General features: G+C 41.2%; 1 protein-coding gene across 1 annotated transcript in view; it reads right to left on the reverse strand.

Annotated features, from left to right (window-relative positions):
* Positions 1 to 1,922: 1,922 nt before the first annotated feature.
* Positions 1,923 to 14,354, reverse strand: part of EFNB2 (ephrin B2) — a 45,491-nt gene continuing 33,059 nt past the window's right edge. The window contains exons 3-5 of the mRNA XM_075424522.1: positions 8,136 to 8,228; positions 7,276 to 7,389; positions 1,923 to 5,673 (exon numbers count right to left, since the gene is read on the reverse strand). Coding sequence (XP_075280637.1) covers positions 5,291 to 5,673; positions 7,276 to 7,389; positions 8,136 to 8,228 — 590 coding nt within the window. The 3' untranslated portion in view covers positions 1,923 to 5,290. The remainder of the gene's footprint in view (positions 5,674 to 7,275; positions 7,390 to 8,135; positions 8,229 to 14,354) is intronic.

A 14,354-nucleotide genomic window follows, 5' to 3' on the forward strand; every position in this document is an offset into this window, starting at 1 on the left:
TGTCCCCAAGCCTCGCCACACAGATACAGTCACACCAGCAGCCATTTTTTCCCCCCCAGTGGAGACAGCGTTTATAGCAACACTGCATTTCCCTTATTGCTAAAACAGGGACAAAAACAGGTGTGTGGGGGTGTCAGTATACATGCTAGTTATAAATATATATATAATTATATATATATGTTTATCACAGATGGAAAACAGAGGCACAGAAATTAAAATGCCATGTAAACTTGACACTATTGAATTATTTTTCTTATCACCATCTTCCAGTATTTACCAAGCCTAGAACAAAAACAATAGCCTTAGCCTTAACTGAGCTAGTGTCACAGCTCTAACAGACAGTCTTACCAGACAAGCTTTCAGCATAGACCAGACCCGAGCACCTCATAGCCATTAACAGTGTGGAGACCCTGGCGACAACCCACCGAGACGACCCAGTGAAATCCCCGTGTGCAAGCACAAAACAGGGAGTGGAGTGTCAACCCATCCCAGCATGTGTGTGCCTCTGAGTACGCAGGACTACCTCCTCTGAAGTGGTTCACAGAACGTAAATGCAGCATTAGGCTCAAGTGATCTACCTGAGGAGTCAGAAGATGCTCACACTCTCCACCACAGGCACTTCTGTCTTCTGCTGGACCAAGTAACACTCCCAAGGACATCTGTTGCAGAGTCAGGAGGTGAAACTAAGTGCCACTGTGTGACTTTCCCTCTGAGGTCAACTTGCAGCAGATTCCGTAGACTACAAAATGAGCTCCTTCAGCACGAAGTCATGATAGCCCAACCATTCCACAGTGTCTAGGGCTTTCTGTACGTCCAGTTTCAGAACACTTGTGCCATTGCAACACATACGGCGCCTTTGCCATATGGTCTTTTTTCCCCCGATTATTCAGAAAGGCATAAATAATTTGACAAACAGGAATTGCGTGACCAATACCACCAATAACTGGCTGCCTTTCTTCAATGAAAATTCTATGACAAATTGGAATCTGTGTTAAAGTGACAAATGCCTCTTTGCCCTCTGTGGACCTTCCCACCTTCCATGGATGATAAGGCTATTTATGCACTGCTAACAAATCGAAAGGTCCTTCACTTTCAGGGTGCCTGGGCTTTGTCAAAAAACGAAGGTATTATTTATTAAATGAGAGAATAGGTTATCCTAGTGACAATGAGAGCGACACTACCACAGATATCGTATTAAGGCTTGCATCACCTGCACTTGTTGGCCCGCATCTCCCTTAACTTCAGGCGCAGTAAAGCAGGGACAGGACGATGCACGGCCCCACCAGAAGAATCATGCAGAGCTGTTCTGACTTTGCAGCATTTCTAATTCTTTGCTGTTCTCCCAACGCTTTCCATCTCCTGTCCCTTCTTGCTCAGCCCCACCAGCCCCGGCTTGCCACTCCCTCTCCTCAGGAGCAACAGCAACAGCACCCAGAAGGCTCCAGATACCTCTAGAGCCCAGAAAGCTCAGGTTTTTGCTCTGGCTCTGTCCACAGTATAAATTCACTCGATTCCAATAATGTCTGGGAATTATTTGCATGGGTATAATCTCATCTCCCAGATCATCCAGGCAACCTGGCTACTGCACCTGGCTGAAGCTCACTGACTTCCAAGGGCATAAGACCCTCATGTTCATTAAAATCTGCCGATATATGTAAGAGAAAGTCTGGGAAAGAAGCAGGTTAACAGAAGTCAGTGTATTATAAGGAGCTTTCTTTCCTGTAAACCACTAGCAATCAGGGTGGAGAGATGGGGAGAGGGGGGAGAGAGAGAGAGAGAGGAGGGAGGGAGAGAGGCAGGCTAGGTGGCTTGCTTATTTATTTTAATCTTTGAAAAAAGAAAAAAATGGCAAAACAAAAGAAGAAAATACTTAGACGGCAAGTTTCCATAGGAAAAAAATATTTTATTTTTTTAAGAACAAATTCAGTTTGAAACAGACGTGGAATGTGATTTTCATAATTTTCGTTTTCTGGGAACTAATTGCAATGTGGAACTAAAGCAGATTTCAAACTTATGACCGGCTAGTTTTAAAACAGAACGAAACAATCAAACAAACAAAACAAAACAAAACTAAAAAAAAAAAAAAAAGAAGAAATTATTTATAACTCAAGCATAATACTGTGTTACTTACAAACTGGACAAAGAAATCCTTAAATAAATATTCATGGTACACAATTTCAGCACAAATATGCGGCAATTTGGCAACCTTTTATACCATTTTTTTCCTCAATACAGTGCAAAGGGGAATGACACTGCCTTTAAACAAGCTGTAGCTAAATACATTGCAAAATTCAAATTTTATACAAAACATCTTGCTAGGACTTTATAAAAAACAAACATTGCTCTATATACACAATCTGGTTAAGAAAAGCCATTTTTGTCTTATTTTCATGTGTTTTTTTTTTATTATTTAAAAAGGTGAATAAGGCTACTGTAACACCCCAAATCCATATACAGTAAATCTGAACCTATTTACAGCATCTTCACTTAGACATGATGGTGCAAATTCCAAGTCGGTTGACTAGGGATGATCATACAAGCAAGGCATTTACAGTAACTTTTCAAAGCTGGACCAATGTCAAATAAGGGAACAGTTGGTAGATTGTCATAATTCTGCACCAGACACAAAACAGACGCACAGTACATTTTTTTTTTTAATTGGTTGCAGGTTGCTCTTGAGCAATTCGTCTGATTTTTTTTTTCACAGTTTAGTACATAACTAGAATGTAGCCAACTAATGGAGCATAGATTTGATTTAACAAAAATCAGTATCAGCAAACCCATCTTTTTCCTTCCTCCCCCTCCCCCAAAATAAAATCTTAATGACTTACAAGAGAACCTTGTATGGATGGATTCACAGAAAGGAAGGGTTGTTGAAAAGAATTACATATGTACTGTAGTTAGTCACCATGGTAACCTTCCACAGAACCATGGCTTGGGATTTTTTGTTTTGTTTCTCTCTTTTGGACCAACATCCCAATATCATTTTCAGGTTCAGGAAACAGAGAGAGTGATCATTTCTACAACAGATTTTTTTCTATTCTTTTTTTTTTTTTCCTTGCAGGTGCTCACCGGAGGTCTGAGAACCCCAAAATGCTGTTGCTACATTTTCTTTCCAAATCAGAAAGCAAAGTGTTACCATAGTAACATGACTATGTTAGAAATGTCTATTTGCATAGCACATATAAAAGTAGAGGTTTTTTTATTTCCTTCCCAGGGTGGGAGCTTTAAGGGAATAGCCATGCTAAAGAGAAAACTTTAACCTGAAACCCCCCTCTACGAACCTCAACAAAATCTACAGAACACATTAGCCCATAAGGCAAGGGAAAACACGAGACAGAAAATAAATGCCGGCACACCTTGTCCTTGTTCAGTACGTGATGCAGTAACATTGACTTCCTGATGATTTTGGGCCTTATATTTCCTAGTTTTCTCCTACGAGATGCTTTGGATTTTTTTTTTTTAATATGCTCCCATTATTACTTTTGGATGGCTGATGTTTTTCCCAGAAGCAGTTTCTTTTTTTAAAAAATGTGTATATATATAAACATACATATGTGTGTATATACATATATACACACACGCATATATATGTAAAATGATGACAAGTTAAGACTATTTAATTGCCGCAAACGAATTTCACATCTTCTGGTGTAGATTCTGTGCAATCTCAAAACATATATTAGTAAAAAAAGCAAACCAAAACAAAAAAGAACGAACAAACGAAAGAAAAACTCTCACTTTATATCCCTTGTGTTCTATACACCTATTATAAATAAGACATATCTTCCTTCTTGATCTCAGCATCATAATTTATTTTATTCTTACGGACTGCAAGAGGTTTGCCATATGTGCTTTAACTTTGCAACAGAGCACCAATGAACGGCTGTGTCAGTCACAGTACCTACACTCACCGTGCAGGGACAGCACTACCATAAACCAAAGTGTCAAAAGGCTCAGTCAGAAAGACATGCTGTCTTACTTTTAGAGATGAGAAAGTTTTTTTTCTTCCACAACTTTACCAGTGATAGAATTACAGCTCATTTGACCCGTTGGCTTATAATCATCTTGGTCAGATTTGGCTCTCTGCTATTTTCTTAAATGCTTTCCCTGTGTTTAGTATAATGTGATAGTATAGCAGCTGAGTCTGCTTAAAAGTCATCCAAAGCAGACTACGTTTTCGCTACAGCTTCAAAGCTGTATATTTTATTGCCAGTACCACAACAGCCCTGCCCTAATATATCCTCAGTGGCCTGCTATTGTCTTGTCCTCTCCAAGCTTGTTCACTTACTAACAATACCCCTTTGTTCTACCGTACTGAAGGTACTATTTTTTCCTGCACACTGGTATTTGATAACCATGAATTCCTTCAAATGCAGCCCTAATCCACTGCGCGTGTTATTGTGTCTCCTACTTGCCTCTTAAAACTTAGCATACCAAAGTGCTGTGCTACCTAAATGTGTTTTTTTTTCTTTTTTCTTCCCAGCTGCTATTTTTGAGGCAGCAGTATTCGATCGCAAATGCAGTCAGCCATTCCCTCCACCACCCAGTCCTGCTCTTGACTTTGTTGACTGCCTAACTTTTTGGCTGGAAGGCTCCTTACTACCAAACACAATTTCTATAAACGCATTACCCATTCGAGTGAGGCTGCTGTAGCAGATGGATGGAGCGTGGCTCTCCAAACATTAATGTTCCATTAGTGATTCAGGAGGTGGAGTGAAAGGAAATCTTACGTGAAGGATGGCAGAGCCCCGGATAACAGAAACAAATGGAACAGTGACAGACTAAAAGCAAGAGAACTTTAAACAAGTCTTACTTAGACACCAAAGTCTGTGTGACAAATCCAGCACGCACTGAGAGAGACACACAGAAGTCAGAAGATTGCATTTCAAGCTTGATATGTCCTAGAGCACCTTCCCAGGATGCCTAGAGCTATTAACGTCCACGGATCACTCCATCTTCCCTTGGCTTTTGTACATGCCTGAGCGCCCGCAGCACATGGCTTTGAGGATGATGAATGTAACAAGAGTACAGCAATCGGAATGGGCATCTTCTACACAAAAGTCTTCCAGCTTTTAGCGAATACTTTTTCACCGAGATAGGAATTCTACAGACTAGGTAAGCTGTCCAGCTCGCGTCAGCTCCTGGAGAAAGAGCTGTCGCCTTCTCCCCTCCCTGTGCTTGAGTCAATGCTAACGCACAAGGCGTCATCACAAACCCCAACAGAAAGCATCTGACCAGTGAGTTTCCTCTACGACTCAACGGTACCACAGAGTTGGCTGTGTGTTTCTCAGACCTTGTAATAAATGTTTGCTGGACTCTGAGGAGGCATCTCTTGAACTATGTACACTGGATGTCCATAGTCGCCGCTGACCTTTTCATAGTGGGGGCAAAAGACACTGTCTGCAGTCCTTAGAGGAATGATAATGTCACTGGGCTCAGAACCATTGTTGTTGCCACTGCGTTTTGGGGTGGCTAACGTACTAAGTGAGAGAGTCGTCGTGTGTTGCGGGGAATGCTTCCTGTGTCTTCTCCGGTACTTCAACAAAAGAACCACCAAAGTGATGATGATGACGATGAAAATGATGCACCCTGATGCAATCCCTGCAAATAAGGCCACCTCTGAACCCAGTATACTGGAATGCCCAGCCTTACTGCCATCTGTGCTAGATCCTGGAAAGAATGGAAATACAACAGACAAAAGTTATTGCCATCCTGCGACCCGTTTACGCTGCTTAAAAATGTGTAGAGTAAGCAAGACTGGAAGAATTAACTGACAGCTAAACTTTGACAAACCAATTACCCTGTTAGATAGCTAAATGCAAACAGCCGAAGTCAGCAATCAATATTAAACAAGACTTTGTGTCTGCTGGTCTCACTTTTGTGCTGCTCCCAAACCACCCTGTTTCATACATCATCATCCATCAGTGGTGAGGACTGCCACTGACAAGGCCTCCTTTGATGCATACCGCATCTTTTAACGGATGCCGGCCAGCCCCGGGCAGCAGGGAGGGGTGGGAGAGGACTGCGAGGGGAAAATAACACAGGGAGATGACAATTCTCAGGACAAGTGGCACTGTTCAGTGTGACGCTGTTCTTCTGCTATTTTATCTTTCGCATAATGATTTAAGTTAAACCGTCCTTTGTGCCTCTTTACGTGGACTGCTCTTGCTTGAACATGAAACAAAGGAGCTTGAGGCAGTGAGGGAGACAAGCAAAACGGGTATGGCATACATCTGTATTAACTTACATTTACTTCAATGAAAACAACACCACATAGCTGGTAGTCAGGAAGAGCTCATGTGCCCAACGGCCTGTTGAATATTTGGGCCATCACACTGCCGTATTATTTGTGACAAAAATTAGATGAGTGCTCACTTGACACTCTCTGACTTGACAATTTGAACCGACCTCCCTCTCTTGACGCTCACTCACAAGTGGAAGAATGCTGCAGATACTATGTCCACATAACTTTGAACTTTTCCTATTGGAACCTCTGTAGGAAATGGCTGAAGCCTGCCCGTACCAAAGATCCATTAGCCCAGTAACTAATGACAGAGCTAGCAAGGAAAATTTGCAGCCATTTTCAGGAATCCCAGAATCAACTGTCAGCAAATTTTGCTTTCTACCGTTCCGAACTAAACGCATTTTCTTCCAGAGACCTTGGGTCTTAAGGGCTAGTTTTTTTCTTGTTCACCTAATGTCTGAAATGCTTCCTGAAGACATTTGCTTGCAACCATCTGTTTATCTTGTTTAGGTAATTATTAGAAAAAAAAAAAAAATTGTATTTAGTGAAAGACCAGACATTCATGTGTAGGCTTTACACGGTCAGTTAAAAGATCAGGACATTAATTATAGATGCCTTGAAATAAACCTTATAAATGGCTGTCGAGAACTACTTGATAATGTATTATACGGGAAGAGAAAGACAGAAAGACTCGTTCATCTGCCAGAGTACTAAATGTAAGGCAGCATTTACCATCGTAAAGCTGCTTAGCGAAATGTCCTGTCCAAAAACTTTCCTGTAAATGAGTGATATTCTCACAAGATGTAATTAACTTCTCCTGCAGAGTGGAAAAGGGGAGAGAGTAGCCGTTGCCAAAACTTGCAGCTTTCGGACACTATCCACCGGAGCATCAGAACTGGCGTTTGCTTCACCTCAGTAATAAGACATTTGTTTTTCTGGCACTTTAATGCTAAAATAAAACACGTTTGGGGACAAAGCAGGAGCCTCCGCCAGAGCCCCGTCCCAGGCGCGAGGCCTGCCACACCTACCTGAGTGGTCCTTCACAAAGGGGCTGGTGGTGGAACTCTTCCCATTGGTGCCAGCTTCCTGCTCGGGGCGCCTGGTGGGATCCGTGTGCCGGGGCAGCCCCGCCAAGTTGGGATCTGTGGGAGAGAAACACAACTCATGCAGCTTCAGTGCTTGATGGCACGGAGCCTTAAAAGCCGGCTCTAGGTACCTCGTGAGACACGGTTTCGAACAGAAGAATCTTTATGCAAAGGACTGGGAGATATAAGAACGTAATTAAAGCAAAATGGTTATATTAGTTATTTCAGAGGTTTAAATTGTGAGGCCATCTGCAGAAACTATAGGGACTCCTGTAATTGGCAAGAAAAGCTTTGCAGATGACATTTCAGTCTAACAGAGGAAGCTGATTGACTACTAAACCAACTTCTACTTAGAAGAATAATTCTTTCTTCCTGCACAATAGGTTATCTATATGTGAAAAGAGACAATGAACAAAAACCTCTCTGTAATCAGAATTCATAACAAGCAAACTATAGAAATATTAGCTTCCCTCCTTTCATGTATTTTAAATAATTTTGAACAGCAGAGTTGTGGCTTTTGTTTTTAAAATAAAAATAAAAATGACTGAAACACACTACTCCCAGGTGACCTTTCCTTCCAGGGATCTCTCCAACGAAGAGATCTTATTGCGTTAACCCTCCTTCTGTAGAAATCTGTCAGTAGACGAAGAAGAGAAAATAGGCTTTGCTTTCAGACTATAAGGGAGGAATGACCGCACTAGACTCGGTTGGCTCTCTGCTCTACACCACTAAAAGAAGCCTGAAAACTAACAGGACACTGAGACTGATCAAAGTGATTTCATGAAACAGCAGATGGTCTTTACCTTGTCCAACTTTCATGAGGATCTTCATGGTTTTTGTCTGGCACACCCCTCCCTCCTGGTTATCCAGGCCCTCCAAAGACCCATTTGATGTTGCTGATCAAAAATAAAAGAAAAATAAAAAAATAAAAATAAATAAAAATCAGGAAATCAACAGGCAAAGTGATGTGAACATGAGTGTCTGAAAGCAGAAATCTTTCAATCTACCACGACCTGTTCTTGTTGCTCGGGCTGACCTATGGAAAGCTGTGAAATGACGAAAGCCAAAGGAATGAATACATTGGTAAGCCATACAATATACACAAATGGAGGAATGTGTTATCAAGGTTTCAGATTTACCCAGCAACCTATTTTTCTATGCACAATTGACTGACTGACTGACTGACTGACTGACTTGGCCAAAAACACAGCACCTTGCTAAAGGTGATGGACTCAGCTGAAAAGGAAGCCCTGGCAGGCTCAGAGGAGCAAAGCACTGAAAATTCACCCTTCCCCCCACCCCCCCCAACAATATCTTTATAATCACTGTGCTACACCTGCTTCCTCTATTACAAATCTCCTGCTGGAAGAAGTGAACGCATACAAAAGACCCAGGTGAAAGCTGAGATTCTGCACTGATTGGAAAACCATTTAATATTTTAAAATACAATCTCACTTTTCTCAGCATTGAGGAGCCTCCGCGGGGGCGGGTGGCAGAGGGGGAATACGCTCTATTCTCACGGAAACCTTTCAGCTCGTACAAACAAACGGGTGCTTTCCCCGGCGTTTACATTGTTCTCGCTTATCTAGGTGCTGGCAGGAACCCTGCTGACAGCCGACACTGCAACGAGACTGGAGCGCAAAGCACAACTCCCCTGGAGAACCCAAAACGTTGAGTCATGGTCTAGGGGTGCGCCGCTGCCGCCACCCGAGCCAGATGTTGCTCGCAAACCCCCAACAGCTGCTGGAAAACCATTCGGCAGCTCCTCAGCCCGGGGCGTCACCGCCACTCCGCACCGTGCCAGGCAAAGCAGGCAAGGCCGCTGATGGGGGAGGGGACTCCGGCTTCGCTATTTAGGGAACGCACCAGGGGTTCTCCCACCCCCGGTTGTCCCCGGGGTGCAAATTTCACCAACGTTTCTCGGAGCTGTCTACCCAAGGCCCAGAACGCCCATACGAGCGGGTGCGTGCACACCGGCACCGGGCCACCGGTTGGGGAAAACAGACACAAAACGGGAGATAACGGAGCTCGCTGCTTGTCGTGGCCGTGGCAAACTGCTTAAGCAGCGCTTTCCTGCCTCTGCGCCTCTCCTTTCAGCTCGGGATCTAATTCAGCAAGGGCTTCACACTGTTCGGATCTTTGTTTTTAATTCTCGCTCCTTCTCTTTTGCCTTCCTTGGGGATTTTCTTTCAAACGCAGCCTATGTATATTTCCTTTTTCCTTCACAATGTCTTCCTAGCCCCATGGCAGTATTTTTCTTGCTCTAATCTTCTCTCTAGCCGTAAAGATATAAACCCCATACCGCTGAACCCTGCTTCCTAGCCTTTGATCTACTTCTTGGTTTTGTTCCACTTCTGCCTCTTTTGTGACTAACTCGAATTACAGCCACCATACAAACTTCCCAGGTTGTGCTTTCTTTTCCTAAAATTCCCTTCTCCTCATACTGGTCCCTCCCAGTTCCTCCTCGTGTTCCCTCCCCCCTGTAAAAACATGACAATGGCCAAACGTGCAACTACTATTTTTTTTTTTTACAACTTGCAAAAAAGACTTTTCAAAATATAAAAGAGCACTATGAGTAATTTAAGATAAAAGCTGATCTGAAATGTGCCACTGCATTGCCAGGCTCAGAAAATAATGGAGACATATAGTTTTGTTTTCTTTTGTTTTTTTCCAGAGGGGAAAAAAAATCAATACTAAGAACCAGTTCTGGACATAAATCAAATGTGTCTTTGCTGAAAGTGTTTTTTATGACCTATTTGCCAATGTACCAGCACAAGGACAAGGCAAAAAAAGCAGTAAAGAGAAATACCAAAGCTGAGCATCAACTGAAGTACAACTAATAAACACTGACTCTGTCTTGCGGTTTTTGTTATTCTTCATTTGGTTTTTGATCGAGGCAATGGGGGCTCACATCTTAAGCACCTTCCACTTGATTTTAATTGAATCAAGCGCTGCTTCTTCTGAACATCAATGCCTTTTTATTCTATAAAGACCTGTCCATTTAACCCACAGAGCAGGAGACCTCAGTAAGATGCAGAGGATGCAGTCTGACCTCAGTACAGAACAGGAACGTAAGACGGCAAAAAGAATGCAAAATTACTTCAAATACAGTCTCCAAACGGGAAGGCCCTGACGTACAATGAGTCTGGTTGTGTGCCTACGCGAGCGCAATCTGCCTCGCTTGCTTGCTAAAAGAATGCTTTCATAGCTTTGATGTCAGATGAATGAATTTGCAGAAGTATTCACTCTTTCCACAGTTCTTCAAGGGGTTTTTGGAAAGCCTACGTTATAGCTCAGAGTAGAGACTGATACATCCCAAGGAACGGGGAATTTTCAAAGAGGAGCATTTCAGTGACAAAGTAAAGTTTCCATCTCAGCTTCTCCCTGTAATTAAACCGACAATTACCCAAGGCCACTGGAGGAAATTATTTTTCAAAATTCATTAAGACTATCGAAATATAACCTCAGATATCCCTAGTGTACCAGGAAGAAAGTGGGTAGTTTTAAACACATTGTTTCAAGCTTTGAAAAGCTGGAGAAAAAGAAGTAATCTGGGACATCAGAGAAAACACGGCTTCATACTGCTGATGCCCCTCGACAGTTCAGTGTGCAGAAGTCAAACAAGGGAGCGAGCACAAAATATTCCTCAAACACTTGCCGCTGCCTTTCTATATGGATATCCAGATGAAAATTAAACCTCCTACCACGTAAACTTCTCCACCGCACTCGCACTTCTGCAGGAAAGTGACCCTGTGCCTGGAACTCTGCTCACACTGAAAGGGTACTTCCAAAAAAAACCCAAAAAACAACAGTGCCCATGACAGGAGTTTTGGGTATAAACACAGAAACATAGCACAAGTTTCTTGCATCTAAAATGGAAATGCTACATGTGTTTATATGATCACAGTTTAGACTTTCCATTCAGTTTACTTTTACATACATACACATAAAAAAGAACAGGTTTGGGGTTTCTTATAGTTAGAACTAAATATGGATGTATTTTAGAAGCAGTTACTCACACATGAACTACTGAATGTGGCCCTGTGCTAAGAAAACTAGATACTACTTAAATATTCACATTAATAAACTTAATTAATTAATTAAAGTTTCTCATGAGTATTAAATGTTCTTAGGATCCACTTCATATTAGTACAGCAACACACAGGAAACTAAAAGTAAGTACAATGTTGCTAACCAGTAGCAAAATATTTTTAAATCTTTTGCTGGATAGGTCCCTCTGATTTTCTGAGACCCATCCTGTTCCACCAGTGTCAGTTGCAAAACCAGTAATTACAGTCAAAAGCTCACTAAATTCTTCAGTCGACAGTTTATCCACATCTACAAATAAACAGATATTAATTGCCCTAAAATCTCTATTAATTTTAAGACTTTCTGACAAAATTGTAATAATTTATAGGCGATGCTTATGGCAGTCAGTCAAAAATGATGTTTGTGTTCCATATAAGCACTGGGTGTCTGCATTTGCTGAATACAACAGCAGCAGCCATTTTATAAGGAATATAAGTTTGGGGTTTCAACTTTCAGAAAAAAATGACTTCTTATGAAACTATGGTTAAGAGTCTGCTGATACATACTTACTTTGGAGAAGCCACTATACATTTTCAGTTTCATAACACACTGCCATAGCATATCATCTCCCTTACACAAGGGGAAATGAAATTATTCAGACCAAAGAATTTCATTCCAGCTCTGCCTTACCTTCTTTGAAATGCACAAATTATTTTTAAGAAGGCCAAAAAAACTCTGGAACTCTTGTAAACCAATGTATGATGTTTTATATATACTTGCTTTTAAAATTTCACAAGTCTTGTTTATTGTGCAAAATGCGTTAGTCATAAATGCAGAGGCAGGGAATCAGTGAGCGAAACAGAGTCAGCTGACAAGAATAGTTCCTGGCTATGATTCTCATGCAGTCCCCATGGAGAGGAAGTAATATTACATTTTAATATGTCTTCATTTGATTGTTATTACTCTGCCTCCCAGGAGGCTAAGCCACTGCATGGATCTTGGCTGTTTTCAACCTATCAGGTTGGTAACATTGCTCTAATCAGATGGAGAATTAAGCTGCTGGATTTGTGCCTGTATATAGCTTTTCATTCACAAAGAGATTAGAAATGAAGGCACAGTCACAAAAATTCAACTTCCTTCACTCCTAAAAACGCACATTACAAAATGAAAAAACGCCATCACAATTACTCAGAAGAAAACACCAGCAGACAAAAAAATCAGCCTCTTTATTCTGCCACAATTATTACCCATACTTTTATGTTTTAGGATTACAGAAAACATTACCTACTTGCAAATTAGATGTCATACCCTTTGAACCAACACAACTTTATAACACGTTTATTTCTAGAGCTTGAATATGAAATGGACTGCATAGCTGACGAGAGAAATTAGGATCGTTGTACTTACTCTTCCTGTGAAAACTAAATGGGCCTTAAACCACAGACTATAGGAATGAATGAACTATTCCAACCCAGGGGCGAGGGCAAAATTGGTTTTGTCCCCCCTTAGTGTATTGGACGATACAAGCCATTTAGCAATGTATCAAAGACACATCGTTGACGAGGTCATCAAGCATTAATTGCTGCCGGTGTGGATCTGTTAACAGAAAATTGAGAACTACAGGTTTCTTTGGGGTAGATCAGTACTGTCCAATAGTAATGATTTTCACCCTGCTTTTCTTAAATACTGCTTGCATTCAGCATCAGAAAATAAGTTTCTCAAAATCTGAGCTAAATAAAATCAAATAACCCTACCCATCGCCACTTTTCCCCAGATGTGCTGAGAAGCACAAAGGAAAAGCCTAAACAGCACCAAAAATCCACGAAAGCTTTAGATCCAACAGTAGTAAGTTGTTCTCAAAGCAAAGCTGCACTTGATCTCGTATGTGCTCACAGGATTACTAAGCGCATATAAAGCTTTTGAGGGCTTTTTATTTTATTAAGTAATAGAACACTATTTTGGCCAGGCATCATGTATTTGCGCTCTGACTGCTTTCATCTGCTTTCGGTCCTTTTAATGACTCTCTTAGTAAGGCACGGCATAAACAATTCTTCTTTCCCATAAATCATCTAAATTTATGGGACAGGTTTAAGAACACCAGAAATCACACACTGTGAAACCACAAATCACAGATCACAACACAGAGGTTGTTTCTAGACCAGCCAGGGATGAAGAACAAGGCAGCTGAGGTAATAGAAAGAGTGTTTTAATTAAACGAAATTAAACTTTTTTTTTTTTTTCTCACTTAGTAGTAATGTCAGATCTTCATGGAGATCTGCAACAACCAAAAAAAAAAGTTCAGGCCACTCACCAAAGAACAGGTAGCTTGGCAAACACTACGTTGGGTGAGCTGCAGAAAGTTTAGAGAGAAGAGAAATACACTAATTTCAAGTACTAGCAACCAACGGTTTACTCATGCTTGTAGTGACAAAAAATGAGACTGAGACTGAAATCTTCACTCTAAAATAAATGAAATTGTCTTCCAAAATTTAACTATTGGCAGCCCCAAACTTGGACCACAAGTGCTAAAACTTCTATGCATTACAAATAGTTGCAGGGAGTACTGTCGGCGTGTTGTCTGTGCTTCTGTCTACAGACTGGAGACCTCCTCTGTTTAACTCTTTGTGCTCGAACAATAAAATCACATCCTGACTTTTCTACAGCTCTTACAGAGACAAAGAAGGATCTTTTTTACTGAAGATAAAAACCTGCTGAGTTTGCTCAGTTAATACAATATAGGACACTGAGACAGTAATGAAAAATGTATAAAAATGGTTTACCAATAATGTTTTTCTAGAGTGTCTGGTTTTTTATTTGTCCTACTTGCAAAGTCAAGGTGGCAGCAGAATTTTGAGGAGTTTCTCAACCTAAAGACCATTCAGAAACTCTCATTCTCTCAGTCTTACTCCACACATTTCTTCAAATTGATATAGATTTTTTTCTTATACTAAAGCTCATGGAGTGTTCATAAATACTCTTGAAGCCAGCCTTTT

Source organism: Opisthocomus hoazin, chromosome 1 (genome assembly GCF_030867145.1).
Source record: "Opisthocomus hoazin isolate bOpiHoa1 chromosome 1, bOpiHoa1.hap1, whole genome shotgun sequence".
NCBI lineage: Eukaryota > Metazoa > Chordata > Aves > Opisthocomiformes > Opisthocomidae > Opisthocomus > Opisthocomus hoazin.